The sequence below is a fragment of the Cottoperca gobio genome, chromosome 15, assembly GCF_900634415.1.
Source record: "Cottoperca gobio chromosome 15, fCotGob3.1, whole genome shotgun sequence".
Lineage (NCBI taxonomy): Eukaryota > Metazoa > Chordata > Actinopteri > Perciformes > Bovichtidae > Cottoperca > Cottoperca gobio.
In genome coordinates this window covers 1,907,987-1,921,392 of record NC_041369.1, presented here as the reverse complement: position 1 = coordinate 1,921,392, position 13,406 = coordinate 1,907,987, and the positions used below count along the sequence as shown (strand labels likewise).

The following is a 13,406-nucleotide window of genomic DNA, read 5'->3' as shown; positions in this document are numbered from 1 at the left end:
GCTGGAAATGTGGATGTAATGCTCCCTAGCCTGAGTGTTCCCTCTTATAGTATGCTAGGCCTATATCTGAAGCAATGACAAAACACGACGCAGTATTAGAGTACTAATGTACCTGTACGTTGAACATCGCTGTAGCATTCCAATCCCTCACATGATAACAGCCATATCATCCATGAACAGTGGCCTTCAGAAATAACATTAATGTATCCCTATCATAAACGAGTCCTTTCCATCCTTATCAGCTTTCTACAATAGGCTTTCCCTTCAAGCAGAGGCTCCGTGTGCTGTGATAAAATGGCCCAGGAAAAATAAAACACAAGCTCCATTGTAGTAAAAAAATAAATAACAAGTGAGATAAAACCCCTGAGCAATGTCAAGGTCATTTCCTGCTGGCTGAGGAAACTAATTGGAGGGAAGATTGTGGGACCTTCCCTGCAGGATGAGCTGGCCTCTGACCATTAGAGTGGGGTGTGTGTGTGTGTGTGTACTCACCATCACTCAGGAAATATCTGTCAGAGCATCAGTGTGTGCACTCTGGTTGAATAGCTGAGCACACAAAGTGGAGGTGGTGCTCAGAGTACTCAACTCTAAAATGGTAAATTGGCAGAGGAAGTTGTGGGATTGTGTCCAAAGCATGTTTAAATCCTGTTGTCCAGACTTGTCATTTCAATTCAGGGATATTGTGTATTTCTGATAGCTATACAATATCTCCCACTAAAAGAGCCATAGAAGTATCAACAAACCACTAACAGAAGTATAACTTTGTATTATATTGGGGTGACTAGGTAAACAAAGCATGCGACTGATATCATTTTCTTCCTTTGCTTACAATTTATGTATAATGCGTGTCATGTGGGTTGTCTATACTGTAACTTTATTAGGTTGGTTATTATGTACACACGACATCTATTGCACGTCTTTCCATCGAGGGAGATGTTGCTCTTCTTTTTTATATTGGGATATTGGACTATATATATTACATTTTACTTAACAAGACAACGCTGCAGTTTTCCGTTTCCATTCATCATTTCGTTACCCAACCCTCGTAGTTTTCACACCTGAACACAGCAGATCTGAAACATTCAAAGATTGCGTTTCCTCTCGTCGATGCTTACGTATTTGCATTTTGGAAGGCACCGACAAATGTCATCATGGTGATGAGGTGTCAAATCTTCACACAGCATCATCAGAAACATCATAAAGGAGAAGTTTAAGAGTAACTTAAAGACATTAAACGTTTTAAACATTTTACTATTTGATGTCTTACAGGCATTGTTTACATTCCAATGTGGATATAAAAAAACATCACAATTACAAATTGAGACCTTTGGCTCTCCATTTTATCTATTATTATCCTCAGTCGTCTTGATTTAAAAGGTGTCCAACAATACACAGTGCTGTCTGTCTTCTGTCTGTCTGATTAGTCTTTACTGCTGGGAGCCTGTGATTGGTCCCGCAGCTTTCCACTCAGTTCCTGCAGCTCTTTGAGTAGTTGCTCCAGAGCAGCGACCCCGTCCTGCAGCTCGCCGTGCACCTGACCCGTGGCCACGTCTGTGTGCATTTGCTGTAAGTAATGCAGAGAAAAACAATTAAATAATGACGTAATGCATTACCATACCATATTGTTAACATCGTTAATATTTTACACATTAAAGGTTTAATGTGTAAAATATGCTAGAATTTAAAATTAACCCATTTAAAAACAATTAGAATGCTAACAGCTAGCACCGCGCCCTCCAGTCTGTAATACCACTTGTTCCTCTGGAGGTGATAGTGAGTCAGTGTAGCTCCAGTCTGCCCTCAGTACAGAGAGAAGAAGTGCAGCTGTCTGACTCTGGCAGACTCAGGGCTTGACAACATTACATCCATGACCCCTGCAGTTTTTGATAGTTTGTTTTGATTACATTTAAAAGTGTCAGAAGTGAGAAAAGGACTCGCAGGAGGCTGCTCTGCGGAGAGTAGAGCATGCAGCAGCTGGGAGACAGACAGATCTTCAGTTAGCAGTCAGCAAACAGCTCTGATTCTGCCGACTCCCCACCTGATCGTCAAACTTTCTGCTGCTGCAGTTACTCATGTTAGACCCAGCGCTGCATCAGCTGGGACTCCCCGGTCTCTGTCGCCAACATACAAACTATCAAAACATAACGTTACACGGAGCGTACAGTCCACAGTGACACACAGATATATGAGCTCCATGAGAAGATTCTAAAATAGAGTTAGATTATTTAGACTCAGAGTTTCAGCAGTCTGGTCTATGACTGACAGAGGAGTCAAATACAGAGTATCAACACTAGAAGAGGGTGATGTACAGCTGTAGAATACAATAAACAGTATTAAGACTACACTACAATACTCTAAAACATAGAATACACGTATATGACAAACTACTACAACTAAAATATAAACAAGTTAACATACTCTAATTGGCTTGCTTTTTTAACTGACTCACCAGCGCCGGGGAGAGGCCCCAAGAGGGGATCCTGTTCAGACTGACAACTTTAATGATGTGATCTGGTAAAACCGTTGTGTTAACCTACATCACTACCTGGACAATCTATGTGAGCTCCCTGTGCTTTCCCTGCTTGTTGTGCATTACTCAGAGATAAAGAGCCATGGAGGGTTTTTGGCCTTTTGCCTTTAATAGAGGTATAGAGTGGAAAGGGAGAGAGAGGGCCGGATTTGAACCCGGGCCGCTGCGGTAAGGACATAGGGCGTATTTTAAATCTACGGAGGCTTCACATGATACTTGAATGCCAGCCACCGCGGAGGACCACTTCTGGCTCCAACATGATTGTCAACACTGAGGCAAACACAGCACCATCAGCAATTCTCTCTCTCTCTCTCTCTCTCTCTCTCTCTCTCTCTCGGTCAACTGTACCTTAGCTTTGGTGGCCAGACTCTTGAGGCTGAGGCGGGTGGAGGAGAGCACCTGAAAAGCTTCTGTTGGATTGCTCTTCTTCTTGCAGCAGCTCATGGTCACTGAGAAACAGAGGGATGTTAGGTTACTTGCTTTAGTGTCTCTGTGCCCATTCAAAAAGTGCCTGTTCAGGACAGGCCGATTGCTTGGCCTGTAGTGTTGTTTCTTGCAGCTTTCTCTTGACACTGCACTCCCTTAGGTCCTCAGAAATACACCTGTTAGGACGTATTTGCTTCCCCTAGCAAGTAGAGTAGTCTGCAATTATTTCATAATATAAATCAATTCTTTGAGTAAAAATATAAAACATTAATTGGTTCCTTAAGTGTTGCTGCTTTTCTCTCTATTTAAATGACTTCTGGTTAGATGCTAAACTGGATTTTGCTGTCTCAATACTTGTACAATGACATTTAAATTGAATCTAAGGAGGTGCATCACATCAGGGTAACCAAACATTAACTGGTCAAATTGAAGGTTAAATAGTTCAAATGTCCATTTGAAATGCAGATTATGTTGCGAGGTGTCTGTGTGGACGGTGCGCTCACCTTCACCCATATTGATGGCTCTTTTGATCACCTCTTTGAAGAGAGCGGGTTCTTTCTCCCAGCCACCAGCTTGAACCTTGCAGCGATGGGCTTTGGACAAGAACTGTAGAGCCTGAAATCACACGATAACACCACCATTGTATTATTAGGTGACCAGGAAAAAGTCAAATGCAGTCATGGGCTTTTGCTTGATTTTTCTTTCATTTATGTTTTACGTTTCATTTATTTTGTACGTTTTTTCTTTCATTAATGGTTGGTTCAGATGACTGGTTGGAAACCGAAACTTGGTTCCAAAAAAGAACTGAATCCAAAATGCTAGGTACCGGGTACCCCCCAAAGAAAAAGAGTTTTGTTTCTGTTAGTCAGTGCCAAGCGATACAGTTTGTTTTTGTTTTGTCTCGGCACTATGGGAAGATTAATAAGAGTTGTGAACACAGGAGATGGTGTGCCATGGACGGTTCTGTTCTCTGCTCCGTAAACAGCCGATTGCTGTCGCAGCAGCAGTCGTCTCTCTCTCTTGCTCTGCAGCAACTGGTAGAACTACTCTTATAACACAGGTCAACATTCTCAACCCAGCCGTAGGTTTTCCTCCAACACACAATGAATGTTCTTCAGCGTATCAACTTGTGTATTGTTCATATTGACCGCCACTTCATGCCGTGTGCTCTAATCACATTCCCGGGACTGAGACAGACACGGCAGAGCAGAGCAAAGTCGGTAAGTCGTGAAGCAAGGTCTGAAAAATTATTTGAATTCTATTTTTTTTTTATCATTTACTTTTGCCAATTAAAACTTGAGAATGAAAAACAAAATGAACAAATTATTATTGAATCATATTATTTAATAACGGCAATTCACTTTTATACAATTAATTTACAGGATCCATAAACCTTATGAAGCGAATTATAAGAAAAAATAAATAAAGGTTTTTTGAAATACGTTTTTTTCCTGTAAAATAAGCATTTGATATGTTTTGGCGACCTCAAAGAATCGAAATCAAGAACCGAAATTGATAAGCAGAACGGTATCGGAACGGGAATCGTTAAAATCCAAACGATTCCCCTGATGGTGAAACAACATGGTTGTGACATTTTATCTTATTAAATTAATTCAATCATTACAGGTCAAAATATTTGAAATATTAATATTATTGGCACCAACCTTCTCGTTGTCCTCTGGGTTGGAGCTGTGGCCGTCTCCGTACAGCAGAGCGTACTGCTGCCATATGTCACAGTCACTACTGTGGCGTGAACTGACCCGGCCCAGGAGCTCCTTCAGATTGGACCGGAGACTTTCTGCCTGCTTACCCTGGTTGTCCATCAGGTTATCAACAACTGCTCTAACCAGGATCTGCAGAATCTGCAAAAGATTAATCACAATTCATGAAGTCTCAACATCATAATATGTGATGTCACACATTGGTCTTTTAATTACCGTTTATGAAAAGCAGCATTGCTCAGCACTGCCAAAGAAACCGATGAAGGAGCAGCAGGATGGTAAGCATGTAGCATTTATAGTTACACCTCAATTGAGTCAAATCAGGTGTTTTAAAATCACATAAGAAAGATAAAACACCTTCAATATGATATACAGCAATGTTCATTTACAAAAACTATGATACATTTTTTTTTTTTTGAGTAAATTCCAGGATCAAAGGTCAGCGGTCCACCATCTATCTTCCTCTAGCGCTAGATGTTAGCTAAAGAAATATCACATCATCATGAAACGTTTTAGTTTCTCCTCTCAAGCTAAACCCAGAGAGGGAACAGTATTTTAGCATACATTTAGTACTCTAACCATTGTAACCGCACACAACAAAGATGGCGACAGCTGGAGCATCACAGGGAGTTCAGCTTTGGTGAACACTAAAGTCACATCCTCTATCAATAACAAAGACGTGTGTGTGACCCTACTTAGCTCTGAAAAGACACACATTTAATCATAATCCAACCAACATTAACACTGATACAAAGACCATCTTTACCTGATCCTTATCCTGGCTGAGGCTGGCAGAGTGTAACTTGGTACTTGGTCCATGTAAACCTTGGTGAGACACCACATTCATGATAACCGCTTCACAATAAAAGTCTCCCTGTGATTGTCGATGGAAAGCTTTTAAAAGGATCAGTCTGGTAACCTCAGGTGCTGAAAAATATAGCCAATGCGGAAGTGCCAAACACTGAACTTCCTCTAATGGCCACTTGAGGCTTGCTCATAGACCCCCATGTTCAAATGGCCAACTTTACAGCAGAAATAAACGTTTTTAGCCTGGTACAAATAACAGTTTGGGTCTCTTCAGCTAATTTCAAGGTTAACAACAACAACTGTACAGAGGGGGGATCTTTTATACAACTCACCCGTTTAAAATATGTCAACACTTAAGTCATGGGTAATTAAGGGTGTGGCTGCTATGAGTGACAGGTGGACACCCAGGCTCGCCTCAACTCAACTGTCAATCCACCTCTTTGTCCATTTTTGTATTAGCCAAAAGCTAGGCAGTCGGCACTGCCAAGATGGCGACATCCGGAGCCACACACTGAGCTTCACAAGGGCTCTTGAAAAACCCAATGAGGACGTCACGGACGTCTATCAATCACTTATTACTGTCAACAAATCCCATGCAAACACCAAACCTAATGATGCGTTAGTCCGTCTCCCAACACTTTGATTTCCCTGCCTTTTCCATGACACTCGGCCAATTTAATGACATTTTTAAAAACAGCTTACCTTATTTCGATAAAAGGCTTCGTCATTTCCTACATCAGCTGAGCACTGTACTTTTTAAACGTTACTCAAACAGGAGGAAATAGTGCATTTGTTGGGGACTACTTTCGGCCTCCGGTAATGCTGTGGTTCCTTTAGCAAAGTATGAACTCATAATACATGCGTTTTATCTTATTGCCATAAAACAAGCCCCCCACAATATTCCTATGAGTTTGGCTGTCTTGTTATGGAGTATAACTGTACTGTATGTGTCAAGTAGAGTGTAGTCTCCAAGGTACTACTTTCAAAACATTGTACCTTCTTTTTTCCCCTTTTCTTTCTTATTTCTATAATTTTGTGAACAGATGGCCTGTTTGACAGGCATATGTATATCTGAGCCACCGTATTACTCCCCTGCTCAGCGTGCAACAGACCACATGTTGTACGGTCTTCAGATGTGACTGGTAACTGTGTGAGTCTTATCAGGGCCTTCTTACAAAAGAGAAAAGTCAATAAAAGGTTTAAAAACTTGTGTTGCGTTTATATACTGCATCATTGCATGCGTTATATATATTGACATGTTACTTTGTTAGTTAAAGGGCTACTTCAGCAGTTTAATATTGTACTTCCATAAAGTTGAGAGACAGGTTTGTCGCAGCAGATGCTGATATTCAGATTGTTAGTCCCTTGTATAGGTCAAGCTCCAAAGCACTGGATGTTACAACAGAGCTTTTTCCCAGCAGACATTTTAATTGTCATAGTAGGAAAAGCTCAGGTGAAATAGATAACATTAACCATGGCTCTCTTCCATTAAGTGTGTAACAGTATGCCAGCATACACCACACCAAGGCCTTCCCTAAGTAGAATACAGCGATCATTAATGTCAAGTCAAAATGTCTGCCGTGAGAAAGGTCTATTCCCATAATGCAACTTGGTAGCATCTTCTATTAGAGATATAGTATCTCGGCGGACTGGAGGAGCTGGGGATCAAACCGATGCAGATTATTGTATAACGCAGAAGGCTCAAGTCAGTAGTGGGGAGATTGGGGTAACCGGTTACACGTCATTTACTGTTGAAGGTAAACTGGAAGTTGTGCGGCTGTGTGTAATATTTTGGATTTTGTTGGGCCAGCTGATGAATAGTGTCGGACAGGAGCACCACAATTTAAAAAAAGTCATTATTTTGTGGGTGCAAAGACCAACACACCTATTGTATTCCGATGTCCGTCTATTTGCTGTGACATTTCCTGTGATGAGAGTGAGATTAAATCCATAAATAGAACTTTGTTTAATGTATCCCTCTGTGCTGTCATCACTGTGGTGAAAAGTGACATATTAGGATGGAAACTGAATGGATGACTTATTCAGATTCCTGCTGGATCCAGTTAAAGTGTGAAATTAAGTGGAGAAAGGAAAGTAACAGGAATGACAGGCCAGAATGTCTTACGGAGCTCATTTTGAAGTTTACTTATAGATCACAACAATGGAAAAGAGGAACAACTCACCCTTTTCCTCAAGAGATTCTGTGTATAGTGCTTGTGTTTGAATGAGTGTGTGTGTGTGTGTGTGTGTGTGTGTGTGTGTGTGTGTGTGTGTGTGTGTGTGTGACTAAGGTTCTTGAGTATCCTATTTTAACCCCATGAGGCATAAAGCTGAGCCATGTGACACTCAGCTCCTTTGAAGTCAGCGAGTCAAAGCACTCCTGTCATTAGCCCTCTACACATTCCATAGAGAGGAGCTCATGGTGGGCCTGTCATTATCTCTAACGACTGCTCCAACACTCATACTTTTGTCCCTGGGCTAAAAACAACCACAAGGAAGAAAAATATTAAATTAAATAAAGCAAAAATGTTGCTTCTAAAGATGTGACCGAGACCTGATGATGTAGTGAGAGACTTGTTTCACAGCTATTTATGCAAAACACCATTGAAAGGTTTGAGATGGATGTTAGTAAAAATAGAAGGGTAAAAATGGAATAGCTATTTGAGGTAAAGAGACTTTAATGTGACGGCTTTGCTTCACTGAGGCGGAGACACGGCACTACACACAGAAACAGTGATGTTAAACATCAACATTTTCATATAAATATACACTTTGCTTTGGTACCAGTACCATCCAGTGGTATCAGTCACTGGATGGTTGCCTCTGTCTGTCATCTGACCATCAATGTTCCCTGTTGTCTGAGTTAGCTTGAAAGAGTACGTTGTGTGCGTTGGAGAATCACACACGGCAACAAAGTTTTTTACACATACATTTTTTGTAAAATGCTTGTTTCAATTTGATGAAAGTCACCTGTTCACGAGTTTATGTGAGATTGTTGAACTATATTCCTGTATAAGGCTCGCTGTTCTGGTGCATTTGTGGGCAAATTTCCACACTTCCAGTCCACACTTTACATAATGCTCACATGAACATATCTTTAATTCATTACCACCTGGAATGGAAAAACGGTTGGCACAGGAGTAAATGCACCTCGTACTCCTGATGCATATACATCAGTGGCATGAATATTCATGATACCATAACAACTAGTAAGTGGACCTTTATGTTGAGATTATTGTGTCACACATGAGTATGTTGTTTGTTTTGTTCAAAGGTATGATTAACACTGGTACAGCAAAGTTCATCTTTGGTGGAGGCAAAAGCCTGGTGACGTGCGAGATGTATATTAATACAATAGACTCCTGTCTCAAATGGCTGCAGCGCAAGGCTATATACTGTAAAAGTGAGTGGTGCAAAACAGTTAATATAATATATTAAAGCTTCCTCTGATTTGGACTGTGGCTCTCTGTTCCCTCACACATTAATAATGTTTGTATGATTTGCTAATTGTCAACGATGCAAACTGCTTGCCAAAGTTAACCAAAGTTGAATGATTTGGTAGTTTTACTTCGTCCCTGCGAGCGGATCCACTGATGTCACTCTTTTAAAGGCTGAGGTGACCGGGTTGAGGCAGTTTGGTGCTGTCCCTAGTGAGATGAAGTTATTGACACAATCTTTGTGAAGTGATAACATGGAGGCTGCTGCTGACCTTTTGAACTTTTACATCTTGGAGCCTAACTGATGCGACTGATGGCAGCACAACCAGCAATAAACATGCCTGTCTAGAACAAGGCAGACAAAACAGGCATGCAGGAAAAGGAAGACACTTTATGTAAAATCATTTGAGATTACCCTCACAAAATGTGAATTTGAGGTAGTTTGTCTGGAAAACACAGACGTCTTTCTCAGTGGCTGTTGTGATTTCAACCAGTTCCACTGGAGGAGGACATCTTTAAAGGTCATTGCTCAAACCTAAATGATTCGAATGAAAAACAGGGCTGAGGCAGAGAATAACCCTGAACATCCTACCACTGGCTGTTTTGGTTTGTTTATTCAAAGCCAATTGTTAATGTTCTATTTGGAATGTGTTGGAGGGAGTTGTTACTGTTACTTGGTGGGAGATGTTGTAAATGACTCTTATATTTAGCAACCATGAAAAAGATAATTTAGCACTACAGGAAATAAACAGTTTGTCTGTTGGCAAGATTTGACATGCTGGGTGTAAGATGTGACTGGAGAGTGTAGAAGAACATGTAATGTTTCATTATTCTTGATATTGTCTTTGTGTTCCTTGATTAAGTACCTGCCTTTCAGTGTGTATGTATGTATTTATTATGACCTGCGCATCTCATGTGTCGAGTCTCCCAGCTTACCAACTGTCAGTTAGCAAGCTGGTAAGTACAGGCTAACTGATAGCTAGCAAGACAGCTGTGTGACTGGGATGTATTATTTGAATTTCTGAAGAGTGTATAAGCTAAAATTGAGTGTTAAGCATAAGCATTCATTTATTACATTACATACTGTCAGAGTGTTATGCAAATTGAGATGACAATAAGTGTAGTCCTTTACCTGGATGTCCTTGTAGTTTTCCCTGAGCTCCATCAGGCGATGGTAAGCCTTGATAGTTTCAGCAAAGTCCCCGATGTCAGTGCACACCACAATGAAGTTCTCCCAGATCTGCCAGTGTTCGTAGTTACACTTCAGGGCTTCCTTCAGGGTACGGAAGGCTTTGTTTCTGCCAATGAGGCGGATAGGAAGAGACAGATGAAAAGAAGAAAGAAGAAGATAGACGTGAATGAAAACACTGAAACATTAATGTGCCAAACCCACCCGTTCAAGTAATATTCATTTTAACATTTGGTGAAGGAATGGTACAGCGCTGCTGCCAGACGCACTCACACACACACGTTAAAAGTTAAAAAGTGAAACTGCTGAATTGGCAGCGGTGCTAACCAGGTAATAATAGAAGCTTTCTTGCTTTGCTTTGCAATTTCAGGCCTGAAAGCACATGAGTCTGATGTAAACAAAGGCTCAGAGACACTCAGGATGCACCAGGTACCTCTGTACCCTCACAGCCATCTCTGCGAGGAACAAAACACAGCACAAAAAGCCATGTGTTACCGCTGCCACAGCCATGAGCAACTCAGCATCAGTTTGTCCCTTTTATTTGTTTCTTTTATTTGCTTGTTTTTTATATGTGCAGCTGATTTCTTCATGTTTATCTGTTTTTCTCAAGTGCCTCGTTTCATTTATTTGCGGCAATTTTCTTTTTAAAAAAGTCACACACTGCCTCCATCCTGCTTGACAAATGGCATCAAGCACTCCTCCTGTTCATCTTTGTGAGCCGAATACCTCAAACCTTCATTAATCTGTCCTTACCAGGTTTCTCCAGTCATCCTCCATCCAATTTATGTGTTCTCAGATAATGCTTCTTCTTTGCAACTTGCTTTTGATTAGTTCTCCCTGCTGAAAATGTTAGAACTTTGATGATTGATTGGTCTGGTTTGAGTTTTAACAAAAGACTAACAAGTTATTTACTTTTTCAAACTTTTTGTGGCTAAACCGTAGTCTTTTTATTTATTCGTGAAGCAATACAAGATGATCAAGTGTTTTATTATGTTGGCAGGTTCCCTGGATCTGTATATGTATATGTTGTATGTAGGTCCTCTGTGTTTGTAGATCAATCTGGTATTTTTCTTTTGGAAGGTTTGGTGGATATCTGCTGGAGTCCATGTTGCTTGTTAACAGTAGAATTGATGGATACATTCTCCACAGTGAGGGTCGCAGGAGATAATGTAGTTCTACAGCTTTTGTTTGTATCCGTTGGATTTCCTTGTATGAAATGTCTGAGCTGGTGTTGCTGCCTACAGCTGGAAACAAGGTGTCATGTTCACTCTCACTTATGTTGTCCTGTTCCTGTGATACGTATGCTGCCATCACTCTCCGTGCCAATTAATTTTGAAAGAGCAACGGCCAATAAGGAAACTCCAACTCTAAACCGACCAATAGTGTAACTGCTGGCCCCGCTTCTCTCTGGTGACACAATCAGCTCAAATATTCACATCACATCCTGTAAACTAATGGAGCGGGTTCCATTTCGTTGCTGTGGATATTGATGGTTCACTCTGCTCTGCTGTTGAGTACAACAACCCTTTTAAACAAAGCTCAATCCCTTCACACTCACTTCTGTTTGAGGCGAATGTAGGCTGTGGAGAGGTTGTTCCATGCTTCTGGATTCTGAAAAGAGGACGTGGTAAAGAACAACAGTAAGGAAGACATGTAGAGAATAATAATGATAATTATAAAACTAACGCTACTAATAATAGAACGTATAGAAGAATAGTAGACACACTGCCGTTTTCAAGTATCCACAGTTATGCACAGAGGCTGACGGGTGCAGGCGTGGTGTGGGGGAAGTATTAATGAGTGGTGTGTGTGTTCAGTAGTGTTAAAGTGAGTGATTGATGGGATTGTCATTTTCTCCGTGCACTTGTCCACGTTATGATGTAGTTACTGAAATGTAGCGTGTGTGTAGGTACTTACATCTGGCTCTAGTCTCACACACCTCTGGAAGGCCTTGGCAGCTCCCTCATAGCCCTGCAGGGCTAAGTAGGCACAACCGAGGGAAAACCACACACCGAGCTGCACACACACACACACACACACACACACACACACACACACACACACACACACACACACACACACACACACACACACACACACACACACACACACACACACACACGTGAATCCACATTCACATCTATGCAGATATTTAAAAAACATTCCACAGATTATTAAATCTAAATGCATCCAACAAGCATTCAAGACTGATTGAAATCTAATTACTGAAACCTTCTGGGTAGTTGGTAAGCAGTCTGTGGAAAAACCCTCTGCGTGGTCTGTCCCTGTGATGATGGCAGCTAAAGTAACAGTGAATTTAAACTGAAAGGATCAACACTTCTCCCCTGAGCCCCTAATGCTGCAGCTTCAGGTGCATTAACACATTAACATCGCCCTCTGGACATGTTTTGGAAGGTTGACGCTTATTCGCACGTTGCCCGGGAAAACCAAGCTGGACTGTAATCAGATGTGTGAAACAGGGATGCATGAATGTGATAAGTGTAAATGAAAGTGTCTTCAACCTCATCTGGATTTAATCAAGATATGAGAAGTAAATGAGAACAATGACAACATGCGGATGTTTAGCAGGTAAATGTTGACTATTTAACCATTTTAGTTTACAATTTAGCATACTTACATGTTCTAATTAGCACTTAACACAAAGTACAGTTGAGGATGATGGGAATTTTGGCATTTCTTTATTTTAGGTAACCATCATTTCATAATCATTCCTGGGAATGTACCATGCAATACGGAAAGTGGAGTTTTCTGTTGATACAATTCTAATTAATTCCATTAATTGCAAGTCTAACCTAGAAAGTCTTTATTCAGTGCACAGCAGGACAGTGTGCCACAGAGAAGCATCCTGTACATATCTGGAATATCAGGTTTCCAGTAATAAAGGAACTATAACTGAATAATCATTTATTGGAGCTTTTCCTTCAAGTCAACGCCTATTCAAATCAAAGCATTACCACCAGTGATTTGCTTGTACCTGCATGGTGTTGATTTTGAGCGACTGCTCAAAGCAGTCCACACACTGCTGGAACTCCTTGCTGCGCAGGTGCAGCAGAGCTTTGGAGCGCATGGCTCTGGCGCTGCGTCGGCCCGAGAGCTCCCACGCCTGGTCGTAGTACTGATGGCTCCTCAATATGTCTCCCAGTAGGCAGTACAGACTGGGCGTCTCCTTCTTCTCTAACTCACGCCGAACAATCTCCTCAGCCTGAGCAAATGGACCGGAAAGGAGAGGGAAGGTCAGAGGGCAGGAGGAGATGAATAAGAAAGGAGAAAGCCAT

General features: G+C 41.2%; 1 protein-coding gene across 1 annotated transcript in view; it reads right to left on the bottom strand.

Annotated features, from left to right (window-relative positions):
- Positions 1-1,233: 1,233 nt before the first annotated feature.
- The window catches only part of ttc27 (tetratricopeptide repeat domain 27), a 67,049-nt gene continuing 54,876 nt past the window's right edge, over positions 1,234-13,406 (bottom strand). Inside the window, exons 13-20 of the mRNA XM_029450580.1 lie at positions 13,106-13,333; positions 12,028-12,126; positions 11,669-11,721; positions 10,054-10,219; positions 4,621-4,818; positions 3,460-3,571; positions 2,879-2,979; positions 1,234-1,564 (exon numbers count right to left, since the gene is read on the bottom strand). Of these exons, the coding sequence (XP_029306440.1) occupies positions 1,421-1,564; positions 2,879-2,979; positions 3,460-3,571; positions 4,621-4,818; positions 10,054-10,219; positions 11,669-11,721; positions 12,028-12,126; positions 13,106-13,333 (1,101 nt within the window). The 3' untranslated portion in view covers positions 1,234-1,420. The remainder of the gene's footprint in view (positions 1,565-2,878; positions 2,980-3,459; positions 3,572-4,620; positions 4,819-10,053; positions 10,220-11,668; positions 11,722-12,027; positions 12,127-13,105; positions 13,334-13,406) is intronic.